General features: G+C 39.1%; 1 protein-coding gene across 5 annotated transcripts in view; it reads left to right on the forward strand.

Moving 5' to 3' along the window:
* DAB1 (DAB adaptor protein 1) overlaps positions 1-15,016 on the forward strand; it is a 420,799-nt gene extending 405,783 nt beyond the window's left edge. For 4 of the 5 annotated variants that reach the window (XM_082415009.1, XM_082415011.1, XM_082415010.1 and 1 more), the window contains one exon: positions 5,693-15,016. Coding sequence is in view for 2 of the 5 variants with exons in the window: in XM_082415011.1 (XP_082271137.1) it covers positions 5,693-5,737 (45 nt within the window). In the remaining 3 variants the exon portion in view is untranslated. The remainder of the gene's footprint in view (positions 1-5,692) is intronic. The other variant, XM_082415012.1, reaches the window with a different exon arrangement.
* The last annotated feature ends 1,542 nt before the right edge of the window (positions 15,017-16,558 follow it).

Raw genomic sequence — 16,558 nt, forward strand, 5'->3', positions numbered from 1 at the left:
TATGCAAATCATACCTCAATGCAGTTGATTTAAATATAAGAATAAGTAAATTCATAGAGATGGAAAGTAGATTAGAGGTTAGTTACCAGGGGTTGGGGGTCAGGGGGACTAGCAAGTCACTGCTTAATGGGTACAGAGTCTATTTGGGGAGAAGAAAGAGATTTAGAAATAATGGTGATGGTTGCACAACATGATGAGTGTAATGAATGTCCCTGAATTGTATGCTTAAAAATGGTTAAAATGTCAAATGCTTTGCTCTAAATATTTTACTGCAGTACAAAAGCTAAAAAAATAACAAAGCTGGTTATATCCCAGCTCTGCCCTATGCTAGCTGAGTGACCTTGGGCCAGTCACCAAACTCTGAGGAGCCCTGCTTCTTCCCTCTAAATGGAGATAGGAATACCCAGGGTACAGATTCTGCGATGCCCAAATGAGACCATGTATGTGATCGAGGAATCCCCTTTAGAGGCTGTAAAAGTTTCTGTAAATATAAGCTATTATTACTCTAAATCTGTGATTCCACTTGACTTCTGTACGTGAGCTCATACTTCATACTTAAAGTCATCTGCAAACACGTGGAAGTCTCTGCCATCCACAGGGCCCTCCAACCAGATCCTTTAGATTAACCCCGCATTCTTCCTACACAGTTTCCCAAGGCGGATCCTGCGGCATTATTATGTTTCCTAACAGCCCAGTTACGCTATGAAGTAGTGTCTATGAAGGAGATGGACTTTGGAAAGCCACCTACAGGTGATTTTTAGGCCTAAAACCATCTTCTATAAAGGAAGGATAGAGCCACATGCCCAGACATAAGAAACCTAACTGTCTTTGGAGTACCTCCTCCATGCCAGGCTCTGTGCCAGACAGTCAATGTGTATTTTCTCCTTCAATCTTCAATGAGGATTTCTAGACTCATGTTACAGATGAGAAAACCAGCACCCAGAAGGGTTAAGTAACCTGCACGGAGTTTTAGGTTACTAAGTAGGTGACAGTGAGAAAGGGAACAGCAGCCTGACAGCAAGAGCTGGGCCCTTGGTGTTCTGTTGAACGTAAACAATTTCACAGAACACCAGCATCGCACAAAGCATTCCGTGACCGCGATGGGTCAAGACACATCCAGACCCCTCGGTAGCCATGGCTGACAGGAACATTGTCCAGATTCCAAAACTGACCAAATATTCTTCTCTCCTGGCTTTAGCCTTGCTCCATGCTACCTGCCTTCCAGATAAGAATTATTAAGATAATCATACTCCAGCTTCCTGAAAGCATCCAACCCAGAGAGAAGCCTTACTTTCTTGACCCTCCCCCTAAACATCTAATATAAGCCTAAACCTATAAGAAGCCCTTTCTAATCACCTCTTCCAGACTTGCCCGTGGTTCCCCTCGTTGTAATGAGTAATAAACCCAACTTGTTCAAGGGTAAGTGTGTTCACAGTGGTCTATGGCTGCAGGCAATAGTTGGCTGTAGGAATACCAGCCTGGATCTGCCCGATTTCCCATCTGTGTACTTGCACTCTTTCATTGCACCTCCCAGAAAGCAGGGTATTCAACTTAAGTCAAAGGGTGGAGAGTTGATTTGTTTTCATTTTTACTGCACGGTTTCTAATCTACTTCGTTGTCCTCTAGAAATGAAGATTATTAATATGTCAGATTCACAAATGAGCTTAAAGTTCATAAGTGTTCGCCAGCTCCCGGTAAGAGAGGCACTTTTCATTCACTCCTTCACATCCTCAAGCTCCATGTTGTTAGTGGGTGCGCCTGCCAGGTTCCAAGCTTGTGCTCAGAATTTGGGATACTGACGTGAAAGGTGCAGCGGAGCTCACTGTGTAGAGGCACTGGGAGATAACATGGTGGCAGTGTAGACTCCACAGGGCACTGCTGGAGTCCCGGGGCAGAGTGGTCCATGTCACCTGCATAGTCCAGGAAGCCCTTCTATTTGGGCTGGTTCTGAAAGTATGAACCCCCAGGGGCAGGACGAGGAGAGGTCCTGGAGGTGGAAGGAATTGTCTAAGCAGAGTCTCAGGGATGGGAAATCCCATCATATTGGGGGGACCATTAGTACAGGGAAGAAGGTGCAGGCTAGGAGAGAGAGGAAGTAGATGAGGCCGGATGGGAAGGGGGACCGTGTTGGAAGGGCCCTGTGGACCATCCCGAGGAGTCTGCATTATCCTTGGGGGCTTAAGGAGCTGGGATGGTTGTTCTAAGCAGGAAACTGGCATGACGAAATCCATTTCAGAAAGATCATTCTGACAGAAGCATAAGAATTTTTTTCAAGCATGACGTACGTGACCGGAAGGGTAACTTTATTTTTAAATAAGTTTATTTATTTATTTTTATTTTTGGCTGTGTTGGGTCTTCGCTGCTGCGCGCGGGCTTTCTCTAGTTGTGGCGAGCGGGGGCTGCTCTGTGTTGCAGTGCTTGGGCTTCTCATTGCGGTGGCTTCTCTTGTTGTGGAGCACGGGCTCTATAGCGCAGGCTTCAGTAGTTGTGGCTTGCGGGCTCTAGAGCGCAGGCTCAGTAGTTGTGGCGCACGGACTCAGCTGCTCCACGGCATGTGGGATCTTCCCGGACCAAGGCTCGAACCCGTGTCCCCTGCATTGGCAGGCGGATTCTTAACCACTGCGCCACCAGGGAAGTCCCAGGAAGGGTAACTTTTGGTTCATGGTCTGGAAGGGACATTTATTAGCTCTAATGGACTACGAGACTAATGGGTCTTATGTGCCCAGTGAAGGAGCTTTGACCTTCCCCTGTGGGTAATGAGGAGCCTTTGAAGGATTTGAAGCAGGGCCGAGATGTGGTCAGATCTGACCAAAGAAAACAAAAAATATCAACAGCGTGCTGTGTTAATGTGTGATTCCATTTAGGCTTTTTGGAATGTCGAAAATAGCTTAAAGACCCCCTGGTGACCTTGCCAGAAGTCAGGTCAGAAATTTCTGGATCAAATGATTTCTTAGCTCCCCTCCAGCTCTGACAGTCTAAGATTCTGTAACAAGGAAGGTAAAGCTATTGCCAAAACGTATAATGCATCAGAGTGTCAGACTTTGGGATTATCTGCTGCTTGGGGTTTTACACACCACTGCTCCCCTTCATTAGTGGGGATAATTGAGAGTTGACTGCAGTCGTTACCACTGTTGTGATGGGTATTTGAAGCTAAATTCCGGCAAGCAGGAGATGTGTGAATATTTATCTCAGTTGCAGAAAGTTAATGCAGTGTGGCATTAATTACCCTGTCTGAGCCTGCTGTCTTCTTCTGTTTTTAGGTGTCATTCTCAGTTGAATAAATTAGTTTCCAAAATTGGAATAAAGCAAATGTAGGGTGAGATCAAGGCAGCCAGACTTCTTAGGGCATCCAAAAAGCAGACTGAGCTGAGAAAGTCTACCCAGGAAAGATGAAGATGCATCCTTATAGCCCAGCGTAGGCAAAAGGAAATGTTGTTTCCCAGTAGTGGTACTTCACTACTTTACCACTCTAGCTTTGCTCCACCCACCTCACCCCCAGAACACAAACACACAGTAAAGTTCCATGTTTAGCCTTACCACAGGTATTTGAAACATTTCAAGACGTTGGCAGAGAATAGATGAGGTGCTTAATAAATCATCTTGCTATAGATTTTGATTTTTGATTCAATTACGGGAGAATAAAGCCAAGGGAGAGTGTGTTTAGGACAAAGGGATCAGAACAGTGAAAAAAGTAGAAAGTGTATCCTAGACATTCATTCACTCAGCAGACCTTCATTGTGCACCTACAGTGCTGGGTCCACGTGTAAAATGGCTGATGGAATGGGAAAGTGGTAACTCAGAAGTAGGGCATGGAAGAATGGGCTTTCCTACTTTCTGTCATCAGATATTTGGAAGAAGTATTACACTTATTCTTTATGTTTCCAAGGCCAGTATGAAGTCCCATGGGTGGAAAGCATCGAGGGACAAATTGACAATCTGTTATTTTACAGGATTGGGTGCCTCAAAGGGTAGGAAGCTCCTTCTTCCTGAAAGAATACAGAGATGATGAATTCTAGAAGAAGACATCCTGGACCTACCTGATCTCAGGAGTCCTGGATTCTATTCATGGCATGGTTACTAAGTAACCTTGTGACTCTGGGGAAACAAAAGCTCTCTTCATTGGGCTTCACATTCCTCATCTGTAAAATGATGGGTCTGGACAAAATTATCTTCTAATCCATCCCCACTTTACAATAAAAGCAAGTAGTACAATATATTAAATCCATGACAGGCAGCACAATGACTTTGAGATCACACAACCTCTTTGATTTTCAGTTTTTATCTGCAAAGTGAAGATGGAAAGAATATAAGCCACTCCCAGGACTGTTAGGCAGATTAAATAAGACATAAGGGTGCTTTATAAACGCCAAAACACTCTACAACACTATAGATTGAAGGTTTTTTGTTTTTGTTTTGTTTTAATGGCAGCTGTTATAATAGATGAGAAAAAGCACTGGACCTTACTTTTAGGTCTCATGTCCCAAACTTACTAGCTGTGTGACCATAGACAAACTACTTAACGTCTCTGTGCTTGGTTTCTCATTTACAAAAGAGATAAATCACCTGACTTACAAGGCTATTGTGATGTTTTCAAAAGACAGTGTACTTGAAAATATCTAGCATGGTGCCAGACACACAGGAGAGGCTATAGAATGCCAGTTCAATCTGTTGCTTCAAGAAAATAAGCAGTTAAAAGGGATCTTTACTCACATGGCAAGAGGCAGGCTAATATATAAAATATGACAGAATTAAGATGTCACTGTGTCCACTTAGTTCTGGTACAAATATCCAAGAGTGACAGCATGAAGGCCAACTTTAATAAAAGGGCCTATGCATGCCTAAGACCAGAATATTGACCTGATCTGCTTGGCCAGTGCACCCTGGGCCATTTCAACATGAACTAAAGTCTGAAGTGATTTCAACAAGGCCAAATGCCATTTCCCATCTACACATTTGGATTGGAGGTTTGCTGTGTCATATGTTGGTGAAAACCGTTGTGTATGTCTTAGCACAGCCCCATGGGTGCAGGCGAGTGACCCGCCAAACCTCACACAGCTGAGTGGATCGAAACAAGTTCGAGAAGCTTTTAACTAAGAGCTAACGGCACGATTGCCATTTCTCTTATTCTAAAGTGCAGCCAGTCATCACTGCTTGTAGAAACCAAAGAGCGGTTTGAGATGGAATTTCAGCAGCCTCAAGTGGATGTTCGTAAAACCGTGTTGGAAAAATGTTCACTTAACTCATGATCATTGTTACCGTGTTCTGAAGACCTGTTCCTTCTGAGCACTGTGCTAGAGGCTTTATATATATTCTCTCTAATTCTCTCAAGAACCATGTAGGATAAACAGTATTATTCCCATTTCGTGGTTGGGGAAACTGAAGCTCAGAAAGTGTAAGTATCTTGTCCATATCACACAGCTGGTCCGGCTCTGTCTACTAGACCCTGCGATGTCCCTAACAGGCAGTCAGGCTCAGCTTGAAAACCAGGGGCAAAACTGGGTGAGTTGTTCTTCTTAAGGATAAAAAAGATACCAAAATGATATGCACCATGATTGAATAATCCAAAAATAACCTGAGGTCATTCATCATAAACTGTCACCTTTCTGTTCTAATCCCAAACCCTCCTTCCCATGCTGTCTCAGAAAATCGTATCCGGAAAAGAGCAGATCTCACTTTGTCCCTCTGTCCGTAGGAGCTGGAGCCTCTTTATGCGCAGATCAACAAATCTAAGAAATAGCATCAATGCGGGCTTGTGGCGGGTGCTTCAAGACTGGCATGGAAATCAGCATCGCGACAGGCTCTGTTGTATTCTTTCACCTCACCTCATCCCACGAAGAAATTCATGATTGCCCAATGGAACTCGTTTGGAAGAGGGAACTAAGAGTTTTTGGCAACCACTGGCAGATATCTATGGCAGCACAAAAACAAACACACAAAAGCATAAAAAATCATACCCAACGTTAAATCACAAATCAAGCAAATGCTTACTTGACAAAGAGTGTAAGCTCTCTTAACACGTGGGTTTAAGATGACCCAGTATGTGAAACCATAGTTCTCTTTTTATTTCTCTACCGGTTGGCCACTGTAAAGACATCAAATTTGGAGTGACAGGCCTCAGAGTGTTACATCAGGGTTGGCACTGACGTCATTTAGGCAAAAGTAAGAGGTCTCTGTCACCACAATATCATCATCCGTATGCCTTTCCAAATAGGATGATGTATTTACATGACTCCACAAGGCCTGGTCTGCCATTTTTTCCCCTTTCCTTTCTTTTTCATGTTTGAAAATTAATGGGTGTACAAATTTTTGTATTGCTTTTGACTATTTTTAGGTATTGGTGAAGAAATCTAACTGGGAAAAAAAAAAAAACCTCATATGAAATGAATTAACTTGAAATCACAAGACAGATGAGTGGTCGATGATTCTTTTTGATCAAGAATGTTGCCAAAACAACCCTTTAGCTCTTCTGCATCCTGGTGAAGAAAGACAGCTTTCGGTTTAACCTTCACTCTGTGAGTAGGAAAGGACATCGAATCCCATTGATGAGAAAGATGAAAAATGCATCTGATTTCCTCAGAAGCTCTAAACTCTAAGTCCAATAAAATGAGATTTTTTATTTTTCCGATATCTTGCTGCTGTGACGCTATGCAGACAGTGTCTTCTTCACGTGCCATTTTCAAAGAAAAGTCATTTGCCAAATAATTATGGTACAATCCTGGTAATGTGGTTTGAGATCTTAAAAACCGACTTTCTAATAGAACAATAGTGACATGAATTTTCAGAGTAACAAACTGATTCCGTGGTCACAATGGTTCATCTCTATCTCTTTTTCTACATCAGAAAATTCAAATGGGATTTTTATTTTATAACTTGAAAAAAAAAAAAAACCTTACCATTAAACTCTTTAAATATTTAAGGGAAATGGCTTTAAGGAGTTCTAATGAAAAAAAATTGCCAGTTTTTTTTTTGTAAATATAAATGTTAATGAAAATGCTTTTTAATAATGCCATTACACTGTAGAGAAGGTAGCAGATTGAGTGCAAGATGTGACAAACTTGATGGATGGGGCTCACTTTCCAGATGTTACTCTGGAGTGTATGGTAGGAAGCTGGAGTTCAGGGGCAGCTGGCAGGTGCTGTCGGCCAATCAGCATCTAGTGATCAGGAAGGGAGCACGTGACTCCATCAGCTAATCTAAGCCTTTCCACGAGAGTACTGGCCCTCTGCATAAAACAAGAAAGAGACAGTTCACGCTCTGAAGGCCTGTCCTTCAGATTCTGAAACTCCCTCCCACTTCTCCACTCCCAGCGACCCCCGTAGACATCACTGGACTGTTTGTATGTGAAACAGAAGAGTTTAAGCTTCCTTTTTTTACATTTATGAGACAAAAAGTGCAGTGTTTGGTTCGTATGTTTAGCACATGATTTTCATAAAGAATCTATATATTTTTTGCCCTACAGAGAATTGTTCTACAGGTCAAATGTGTTTTCCTGATGTTCCTATGCAGTTACAGTATGTTGAATTTAGTGGTTTAACACTAAGAAGAAAACTTTAAAAAATCATGTGATGAATTGGATTGGGGGTGGGGGTGATTATTCTTAACTTGGTTTTAAAATTTGAAAAGTAGGATTTACCTTGATATGAATGACTTCAATTGACCTGTGTACTTTGATTCTTCATATCAATAGAAACTAAAATGGTTTGGAAGAAGGTATACATGGTGACCAAGAAAAAAATTGATAAGTCAAGGTGATTGGTACTGTTTGAAGCCCAAGTTTTACACTATCAGGTCACTGGAATCTGAATGTTTTCCAGTTAACTGGAAAAATGTCCATTACAGAATAGATGTAAGTGTCACCCTAATGTGCAAAGTCTAAAGAACCCGAAAGGTGAAAAGGGCCATTTACCTTCCTCTGTAGCTGTCACATGTTGGTCGACATGATTTCTTCAGGAATGTGCATACCTTTGATGAGTTGATCCTTCCACATGAAGGGGAAAATGGGAAAGGTGTGATAACCATGAGAGCTGTCCTGAGACCAGTTCAACTGTGTTTTCTGAGGATTTGATGAGATAGGCAGTTCCCATGGGGAAATGACTTAAATTGCTCTGTTGTCCATGATTCTGATTCTAAACCAGTGGTGCTATCTTCTCCCTCAATATGGCTGTCTTGAGTTTGTCTTGCAGTATCACACCCTTCCACTGATTCTGTGGGTTGCTTCTGACACATTCAAAGTGAACTCTGGCTGATGTTGCTATTTCAGGTACACCGTATGGAGCTCATTTCATAGAAGAAAGTGACAGCCCAGTGGACTTGTCATCATTCACTGAATGTGGTTGAAAATGTAACTGGCTCTGAACTTAAAGAAGATGGCCCCTGTGATTCATTAAAGTGAGCAGAATAAAGTCAAGATTTTAAACTGCCATCCATGTTATCACTGGCAGAATTCTGCTGTTTAATAAGCACTGTTTGGGGAACTCAGAACCACCGTATCCTATCCCAGGAATACAGTGAAATTTCCAAATAAGAGCTGAGGTGCCGATACCAAAAGGCCATGGGGGAGTCTGCACAGTTCCAGTTAGATTGGTAGAAAATCCACATGTACAACTGTTAATTCCTCATTCTTCACTAGCACGAAATTTGTCACTTTAAATTTTGAAACCAGGGAAACACCACCTGTCATTCTGTCCCCATTCCCCATAGCTCTCCGATCTTTACATGCCGCAAGACTTTTTTGATAATTCGTACTCATCCCAGTGTCTACTGAAACCGCATCATGTAATGTACCGGGCACCTTCTTTAAAAAAAAAATGTTTACTCTGTGGGTTTGGTTCATTTCAATTTCTGCGTTCTGACACATATTTTTTTAATAAAGATGAGAAAGAGAAAATGACTGTTGCAGTACATTTCTAGACCTACTTTAACTTTACCTCAGATGACAGTTTGTTAACATATATGGACACATTATTTTTAACTTTATGTACAATGCATTCAACAGAACAGCAAAATTTTTAGAAATTTTCCATTAATTTCTGTAACACTCCATGTAAAACTGTTACCAATAAACATGTTTGAGAACAACAGTTTAGCCTCGTTTTATTCCACAAGCTTCTACCAGATATTCAGGTGAGGGATTGGAAGAGGAAATTTCTTCTCTCAAAGCTGCCATCAGACCAGGTGAAGGCCTCTGTTTTCCTGGCACTGGGCCAGAAAAAGCGAGCTTCATTGAGGAGTTAGATCAGTTTGTCTTCAGTTCAATTCAGGTACTGGCTCCGCTTGGAAGATCAGCCACAGTGTGGAATGAGGAGGATGTCAGAAAAAGCACACCATGTATAGATGCAGTGTTTGGACCACATTTAGCGTGGGACTTTCAAAGTTGGGAAAGACCCCAGGATTCACCCTATGGATTTGTGTCTTCTACTAAAAAAAAAATAAAATAAAAACTAAACAGAAAACCTGCTAAACAGTTGGTTGGAAGACCGAACTTAACCTAGACTCTCAAAGAGTTGCCCCATAGTTCATTTCAAGAGCATCTGCTTTAAGGGACTCAGAGAAGGAAGCACTGATCTTCCTTCACATTCCCCACACACTCCACACAAAAAAACATAAAAGGAAACGAAGTCTGAAGCTGGACCTTGACTTTTATATATATTGAAGAACAGAAAAAGAAAAGCACGTGTGTGTATTTATGTGTGTATGTATGTGTGTGTGTCATTTTTATTTCCTCTTGTTATTCAATCAGTTGGTTGATCCAGTAATCAGCCAGAATACAGATTATGATGAGGTCATTGAGATGCCAAAAAGCACCTCTGTTTAGGAATGGTTATGTTAACGGTTGTATAAACACATGCCCTCGATCTGGCCTCCTTAAACAGAAAGTATTAAACAGATGTTACCAACAACTTTGAGAAAATGAGAGAATGGATTCCAGCAAAATAAATCTGGGCCAAATAGAAGAAACAACTTTCATACAGTAAGAAATGCTCACTCTTGGACGGAATTGTTAGAAAACGTTACAGAAGCCTTTCTGAATAATATAGCGCCTCATACTTGTTGAGCAGCTAATATGTGCCCGATAGACGCTCCATGCTGTATGGCCATTGCCTCATTTAATCTTCTAAACAGTAGACGTTATCCCCAATTTATATATAAAGAAACTGAGACTTGGAGAGATCGAATAGCTTCTTCAGCTAGCAGATGGTAGAGTTAAAATTTAAATTTCAAGTCTCTTTACTCATAGTTGATTTTAATTTTTTTAAAAGCTGGATATTCACCCTTTAAAATAGTTCTACATGGTCTTGTTGAAAAGCCTGACCTCCTATGCCTCTTCGCAGACCTCTAGTTGATCTTTGATAAATAAGTTCAATTTCTAACTTCCTCCAGGTTAAGTAAAAATTTAAAAACATTAAATCTTAGTATCTTAAGTATGTTGCCAACTTTGTAGTTTCTTCTTTAACTGACACTTTTGAAATGGTATGTGTCTGAGGGATAAAAAAATATACCTTTTTGCCCAAGTAGTTCAAGTTTAGCTGAAACCAAGCACTGGTGATTTACTTTTCCAACCTAACTGAATCTTAAAGAAGTGACAAATTAATAGGTGTCCTATTTAACTGCTAGGCGGATGCCAAAATAAATCAGGCAGACTTACCTGCTTTCATTTTGTGCTTCAGAGCAAACCCTTGTTGTTTTGACAGTAAATGGTTTTTGTTTTACTCAGAATGACAGTAGGAAAAACGCCTAGAATAAAAACAGGTTTCATTGAAATCAACCTTCAAAGCTTTGAAACCTTTTAAAAGATGTTTAAATTCAAGGAAATTGTTAGCAACAATGCCTGAAAGATAAAAAAAAAAAAAAAGTAAACAGACGTAAATGGCTTTCAAGCCATTTAGTGACGGATTCTCAGTATTTATGTTAAAATAGGGATAATAGCTGCCACTCTTGTGCTGCTCTATATCTGTATGTGTCACTCATTTTCTAGCTATCATTTCCAAAGTTTCACACAAGCCCTGAGAAGAAAAGAAATATGCTCCCCATTTTATAGCTTAGGAAACTGACACTCAGAGATGTTATAAAACAGCTGTCAATGAACAGATCTGATGAGCTTACCCAGAGGCTGTCGTAGTTCCCAGGGTCTGACCTTCAAGTCTCTTTCCTCTCTTCCATGGTTGCTTCTGTCTGCAGGGTTTCTGTGATGTCAAATTGCTCATGCACCCTCTGTAAAATACTTTGAGTGTTTCTGTATTCCATTGCAAGTAGTGTCTATTAGAAAAATCATACCCGGCATTCCCCAACTGATTTAGTACAGAAATGGATTCTTCAGGAAAATGACTAGATTTTTGAAAAAACAGAAGAAAAATCCAGTTTTAGTCTCAAAAACAGTGATAACTCTAACCCGATCCAATAAATATTTAATTTCAAAACGAAACCCTGGCCTTCATTTTATCATCCAAGATACAGAGATCTGAAGAGGGAACCTTTTTGAACAGGTTTTTCTGTTCATCGTTTGCTGAAGAAAATTAATGACTGCCAAGTGGAAAATGTCTAAATATTCTTGCGAAGCAGCAGCTTCTGGTGACTTGGGTCTTTAATCTTCGGAACAACCTCTTGCCATTTCTGTCACTCACGCTGGGGTCACAGACTGGAGTGGGGAACGAGCAAGGATGCGGGGAGAGGGAATAAGCAGCGATCAGGGCTGGCACCTTGTCAACGATGAAATGCTAAGCTGTCCTTCTTCCTACTGTACTTTTAGCAACCCTACCATGCCTCCTGGGAAGGCACCCTGAAATCTGTCTCATTTCAGATTATAGAAGTCAGTTACCCATAGCTCAGGGCCATGAGCTCAAGTATCTAGGACTTACTTGTTAAAGGGAAGTTGTTTCTTCTTAGCTGTCTTGTACCCTTTCAGACTTTCTTAGGAGATAAAAGAAAGGTGGTCAATGATCACACAGTCCATGTTTATTCTTTTAGAATGAAGCAACATCCTATCATAAACTAAAAGTAAAGGAAACCTTAGTCGATGGTTAGTCCGCTTTCATCAGAAAAGAAACAAGTGATGCAAAAGTCGAGCAGGTTGCTACTCGATAGTTTTCTTTCTTCCTATTGTGCACTAACCTTAGGCAGAACCTCGGAAGTCAAGTATTTGACCAGATCTTCACCCTTTGCTCATCATTTGTCTCTTTTCTTCCAAAAGTGGAGCACACTGTCTTTACGGGCAAGTTAGTATAGAAGTAGCTTCCAGATGTTGTCTCTGAATTCAGAAAAGTCTTGATGGTCTACGGCCATACCACCCTGGATGCACCCGATTTTATCAGGAAGTCTCTGTAGGTTCTAGCTCCACGACTTTCTAGTTGTTTGACCTCAGACAAGTCACTTTAAGCTCACTAACACTCAATTCACTCACATGTAAAACTGAGACAATAATATCTTCCTCATAAGGCTGCTATGAGGCGTAAATTTGAAAATTTCATACCTGGAACATAGTAAGTGCTCAATACATGTTACCTATTATTAATACTAAAGAAAGAGTGATAGCTATTGTGTATTTTTGTGTTTAATTCTTTTACTTTATCCTTTCACATCTATTATCCCAGTAACTCTACCAAGTGTGCAGAATGGCAATAAGTGATTATTATCTCTATTTTATTGTCAAAGAAAGGCAAAGAAGCATACACATATCTCTGAAATTTTTTCACTGGCAAACTGTAAAGCAAAAATGTATCATGGATTTATTCATGTAAGAGTTGTTAAGCACATGCTATGTACCAGGTCCTGTGATAAGCACTGGAGATTCAGAAATATTTTTAAGATGTGTACATGACTATTCCCACTTCAAGAAGTTCAGATTCTAGTGGGGAGAAGCAGTTAATAGATGAATAAATTATAGTAGGAGTAGTGCTGGAAGAAAGGCACAAGCTGATACTATGGGAATGGTGGGAGTGCTGATGGTTGAGTTGGGTTTTAAGAAATGAGTAGGAGTTCATCATGAAGCAGTGGCAGCAGAGGCAAAAGCTGTAGCAGAACTGGCACAGCCAATGAGCCTGGTGTGCCTGGAGTGGCTGTAAATGAAGGGAGAAAATGATGTACTATTTAAGCTATTGAATAACACAGAAAAACCAGTTTCTCAATTAATATTTCAGAGCTAGAATAATAAAACATCAAAAAAGTTGTACCAGTTATGACCTAATCTTTCTAATGATTAATCAGAAATTCCTAAATTAAATAGTAGCAAATTAAACACAGCTGTAAACCATGACCAAATAAAGTTGATTCTTGGAATGCGATTAATAGGTCAAGAGAGACTGTCTCATCTTAGTGGATGCCAGAAAGACATCTGATAAAATTCATTATCTTCTTCAAGAAAAACACTGGAAACTAGAATTAGAGAATTTCCTTTACGTGATGAAGAACACTGATCTCCAACCAACAGGAGACATAGCAGTGAAACTTGAGGGCATCCCCATTAAAATCAGACGGAGGCTGTCAGCCATTACCTCTATCATATAACATTCTGAAATTTAAGACAATGCAATGCACTGATATAAGAAAAATCAGGTATTTAATGTAAAATGAGAAAATTGTCAATGTTTGCAGATAATATTTTCTAATAGGAAATATCTACCAGAAGCTGTAAAAACTAATAAAAGAATTAAGGTGATTCATTTTAAAATAAATATATAAAAATCAATATTTTCTATATTACTATAGATAGCTTTTTAGAACACTTAATGGGAAAATAGATTTCATTAATAATAACAACAAGAATAAAATACCCAAGAATAAATTTAATACTGAATATGTAAGATCTAGATTTTTTTTTTTAATTACAAAACCTTGTCAAAAGGCACAGAGTAACTGAACAAATTCAGGGAGGAAGTTTCAAGATTATAAAAATGTCAATTCTCCCTAATCAACTTACAACAGTGCAATTTCAATCATAATCTCAATTGTGCATCTTCAACAACATATTCATATTCAATAATATTCTAAAGCATATCTGAAGAGAAAAGCATGTGAGAATATTCAAGAAGATGTAATGAGGATAAATGTACTAACAGATCTCAAAACATAAAGCTAAAATAATGTAAAGTTATTGGTATAAGACAAAGAATAACATGATCAGGGAAACAATATAAGCTACAGAAGTTAGGTCAAGAAGTTAGTGCATAATTAATTCATGGATAATTGAAAGTATTCAGATCAGTGGGGATAAAGACTATTCAATAAATGGAAATAGGATAATAAACACTGTTTGTTAGTAAAAGTTAGACTCTTACTTCACACCATATAGTTAATTAAATCCATATAAATTAAATATCAAATGTATCATATGTAGACATCAAAGTATATGAGAAAACATTAATGAATATTCATGTAGAGGTAGAAAAGGCCCTCATAAGTCTACTAACACCAAATGCAAAACATATATACTTTTAAAAATATGGAGAGATTTAACTTCATAAAAATTTATGTTTATGTAAAAAATGCCATAAACAACATTAAAAGGCCATGGAAAAATTAGAAAACTATTTACAGCATATGTTATAAACAAAGCTTTATTATCCTGAATACACAGAAAGCTCCTAAAAGCTTACAGAAAAAGTTTATAGAAAAATAACTAAATATGAACAAACAATTCCCAGAGAAGAAATGCAAAGGGCCCATAAGTAAGAGCTAGAAGTAGAAAACAGCAAAATGTTTTATCAATAGGGAGCACATTAACTAAATTACAGTATTATGCAGCGTTTTTAAGAAATGAAATGATTCTAAATAATCTTATATGAAACAGTGTCAAAGACATATAAGAAGAGTGGGTTTGGTAAGTTCCCATTTCTATTAATAGTATAAAAAATATGTATGTAGGTGTTTATATAGCCATAGAAAATTATTATGATGATATTCATGAAACTGCTCATTCATTTAATAAGTATCTATTGAGTGCCTGCTATGTGCCAGGCATTGTTCTATATGCTGGGGAAGTAAAGTCCTTGTTTTCATAGAGCAATATGAGGCACATACTAACCCTGCAAGAAAACAAACTTCTCACCTAAACTTTATTGTAGTTTTCGAAATTTTATGTTGCTACATACCTTATGTTTCCAATATTGTTAAGGGCCAAAAAGTATTTCTTTAACTGCATAAATTTTTGTAATCAAAGAAATTCATCAAGATTGTGTTTTCCTATCAGATTAGCAATGATTAAAAAGGTAATTACCCCTGTGTTGGTGAGGATATGAGGAAACAGACACTCTCAAACACTTTGAGTGTTTGATTCAAAGATATTTTTAAATCAAAATCTTTTAAAAGTTGCATAATCTTCAACATGGTAATTCCATGTCTAAGACTGAAATTTAAAAGATGGAAATTCCCATGATAGTGAACAAATAGATATTAACATGTTCTTCACTTATTATGCATAATAGAGAAATATTGGAGATCTAAATTTCCAGTACTGTGAGACTGCCTACATGTTATAGCTGTAGAATGGGAGGCTATGCCTTCATGGTCAATGATAAGCTCCTTGAAGACAGGGCCATGTCTCTCCCATTTATCTTCAGTATCAGTAAGTATATATTTATGAATGTGGACTATGCAGTCACTAAAATAATGTTGTAGAACCTATATTTTGTCCCAGGGCTCCCCATGCCATTTTTTCATTAATAATTCAATATAGCAGAGTGTAAAATCATATGCACATTATGATCCTAATTTGGTTGTATAAATATATGCATTCACGTACATTCATAGAAAAAAGCCTGCAAAAATCCAGGTGGTAGGATTCATATGACTTCCATTTTATCCTTTGTCCTGAAATTTTTGGTTTTGTTTTCCAGTTGAGCAGTATTGGTTGGAGAAAAGAGATTAGAATCAACAAAACGGACTCGGACACGTAAGCAATTTCTCACTCTAAGTTTCAGACCCTGCTAATGAAGCAGTTGATAGAGATCCGTCAATCCCCTTCTCGAAGGAAGCTGATCTTTGGACAAGGTTTAAATGACGCACTATCATCCTCTAAACAGGTTCAAGGGGACCATAAGAAGGGCCAGGTGTCCTGCCCTGCATGCATTCTTCAAAAGAGGTGAGCATGGTTTGGGGAGGGCTGGACCGTTGTGTTTTTGCGCAGAGGATGAGTCTGCTAACACAGCAGGCACAAAATTCCACTCTGAAAACCAAAGATATTTTAGGGATCACGGCAATTGGTAAGATGGGGTAAGAAGGGCGCCCAGGGATTCTTATTTCCAAGCCCCTGCAGTCTGCTTCCCTTCTCATTGCTGGCACAGCGCCAACATGCCCCACCTTCCCCACCCCAAAAGATCATGACATGATCAAAGGGAAACAATCTAAGTCCATCTATGAAACCCCTTGTTCATCACTTGCAACTTGATAATAGTGTTGCTTTATTTAGAAGGCGCATTTTATCTGTTTTCCCAAATATAAAAATTAAAAGTAGAGTAAAAATAAAATATATAAATACAAAGCTCTTATAAGTTTCCTCCAAACCCTGCTCTCTCTGCCAACTTATTTTGCCATTGGTTTTGTAAATTCGTGTTTAATATTAAATTTA

The sequence above is a fragment of the Balaenoptera physalus genome (assembly GCF_965194825.1).
Source record: "Balaenoptera physalus genome assembly, chromosome: 1".
Classification (NCBI taxonomy): Eukaryota; Metazoa; Chordata; class Mammalia; order Artiodactyla; family Balaenopteridae; genus Balaenoptera; species Balaenoptera physalus.